The 2,429-nt window shown below is 55.2% G+C and overlaps 1 protein-coding gene across 1 annotated transcript in view; it reads right to left on the reverse strand.

The window, feature by feature from the left end:
* Positions 1-1,167, reverse strand: part of PALM2AKAP2 (PALM2 and AKAP2 fusion) — a 499,300-nt gene extending 498,133 nt beyond the window's left edge. The window contains exon 1 of the mRNA XM_028493676.2: positions 1,030-1,167. Coding sequence (XP_028349477.1) covers positions 1,030-1,034 — 5 coding nt within the window. The 5' untranslated portion in view covers positions 1,035-1,167. The remainder of the gene's footprint in view (positions 1-1,029) is intronic.
* Positions 1,168-2,429: the final 1,262 nt, after the last annotated feature.

Below are 2,429 nucleotides of genomic sequence, written 5' to 3' on the forward strand. Positions count from 1 at the left end.
AATCAGATATGGGGGGGGGGGGATAAAAGCTGCATCTAGGGTTTATGGGGTTGGCATGAAAGTCCTGATACCTGAAAACAGGACATTATCTCCAGGCTGAAATATGATTTCATACAGCGTCAGTGTCAGGGAGTATCCGTGGGAAGAGAAAGGAGGAGGAGAAGCTGACCAAGTGAGCAGGTATCTAATAGCTGGCTCCCAAAATGACCCCTTCTTGGAGCCTGTCGCCTGTCAGAGTGGCTTTGCTGCGGCGGCAACCTGGGAGAGTGACCAAAAAGCAACGCAGGGATGCAAAGGCAGAGGAGAGAGGAACCCTAGTCCGAACCTGCACGGGAGCCCTTTATTGTGTCTTCTCTGGTTAACGCCCCTCTTGCCTTCATGCCCCCTCCTCCACCCCTCCCATGCCGTGCCCACCGTACCAAACGTTGTAATTCAACCCTCGGCTGCCAGTCCTAGGGTTCTGTCTCTTTTCTCAATTACCCCAGGAACAAATCAATTATTTGGAGGTCCTCATGGTTTCTAGTAGCCAGGGCATTGCAGCTCTGGCTCATATTACCCACTAACTCATCATCCTTCCATTACACGCTTCACACCCAGCCACATTTGCTTCTGATCCGCAGTGACACCCCCCCCACACTTTTTTTTTTTTTTTTTTTAACTGCAGTCCAATAGCGCTGACATGGTTAGGAATCGGAAGTAATGGCTATTGCGGCCAACTCCCTGAGTAGCGGAAGCTTGGGGCAGGGACGGGGAAGCCTAGAACGTGCCTCTCTCCTCAGCAACATCGTCCCCTCCAGAGGCCCTGCTGGCCAAGGGGCAGCGGCCAAAACCGCGCATCCCGGGGCTCCTACCCCTTGGCTCCTGCCGCCGCGGCTGCTGCTATGGAAACGCCAGGCGTACACACCCGACTGAAATTAAACACTCATCCGGGACCGGGACCGGAGCCGGGGGTCAGCCTGCTGCCTCGGTCGCCATAGCAACATACGGAGGGGAAGGCAGCGAACAGCGCGTGCTGCGCGGGATACTCACTCCATCGCGGGGCTCCGGGAGGCCGGGCGCGCTGCTGAGGGGCTCTACGGCGCTGCTCGCCTCTGCCGGAGCCGGGCGCTCTGGTCGCGCGGCGCGCGAGGTGGAGCCGGGAGCGTCTCCCCTCCCCGCCCGAACCCCCTCCTCCCCTTGAGGGTTGAAAGTGAAAGCTCAGGCTCTCTCAGCTCCCAGCCTGCGAATAAAACGGGAAGCAATTGGATAGTGTTGTTCGCTGGGCACTAGACAAGCCACTCCACTTAAGTGTTTGGGGAGGGAGCGCGCTGGCAGCTGCACGCCGGGCGATGTGGCCACCAGCGCGCAGGGCCCCGGCGCCCGAGGCGCCAGGTGCGCTGGCGGCTCCCCTGGGACGGGCGGCGCGGCCCTGAGACGCCGGGGACCGGTGGGAGGGGGAGGTGCGCGGCTGCGGCGGGTGGCACAGCCCACAGGGCGCAGGAAAACGATCGAGTCATTGGCAAGGTTGCAGCTCGGAAGTTGCAAGAGGAAGAAGCATCTGGCCTCTGCAAATAGCAAGTACTGCCCCCAACAGGCTGGGCACAGGTTCGGAAACGCAGCTGAGCCAGCTAAGTGGGCATCCATCTGAGTTTCCCAAGGTAAACTCCAGCTGCGCTGCGGCGCGTTAATGCGGTGTTCCATCACTTTGGCTACCCCACGCCACGTTCTGCGTATTCCCGCCTGCCAGAAAGATACTGCCCAGCGTTACTTTCCCTAATTGGTTCTTTGAAAACAAGACATACTGAATATGCTTTCCCAAATTACCAGTGCCCCACCCCACGGTTATAAGCCTCCCTGGGGCATATATTCCCTCCCTACACCCCCTCTGAGAATCCTCTACTCCTAACGGTTTCCCGAGTGGGAACCTGGCTCCCCATCCAGGGGCCCTGCACCTGCTGCAGTGAAGAGTAGATGAGACAAGCTTCAGGCTTTCATTGTATCTTACTGCCCGGCCCCTCTGTGAGGAGGTATCTGCTAGGTGCTGAGGATGCAACCCTAAGCATAGCCATCACGGTCCCTGTCTTGGTGGAGCTCACAGGCTAATGTAGAAGGACAAAGCACAGAGAAAGAAAAAAATAAACATCATCACAGGCTGACGATATTGCTATAAAAATTAAGTAGTAAAATGCTGTGATAAATGTTTTTAAATTAATTTGTGATGATTACACAACTCTTGAATTTACTATATAGCATTAAATTGTACATTCTGGGTAAATATAATATAATAATTATATTTTATTATGGCAGTTAAAAAAATACTCTGATGGAGAATCAAAGGGAAGTGGATCAGCTAAGGAAAGGTGTTCAGGAAAGCCGCCCTGAAGGGACTGGCCTGAGAGGGGGAATGGCTAAGATATGCAAGCCACAGGGGAAAGGGCATTCCAACCAGC

The sequence above is a fragment of the Physeter macrocephalus genome, chromosome 9 (assembly GCF_002837175.3).
Source record: "Physeter macrocephalus isolate SW-GA chromosome 9, ASM283717v5, whole genome shotgun sequence".
NCBI classification, from domain to species: Eukaryota; Metazoa; Chordata; class Mammalia; order Artiodactyla; family Physeteridae; genus Physeter; species Physeter macrocephalus.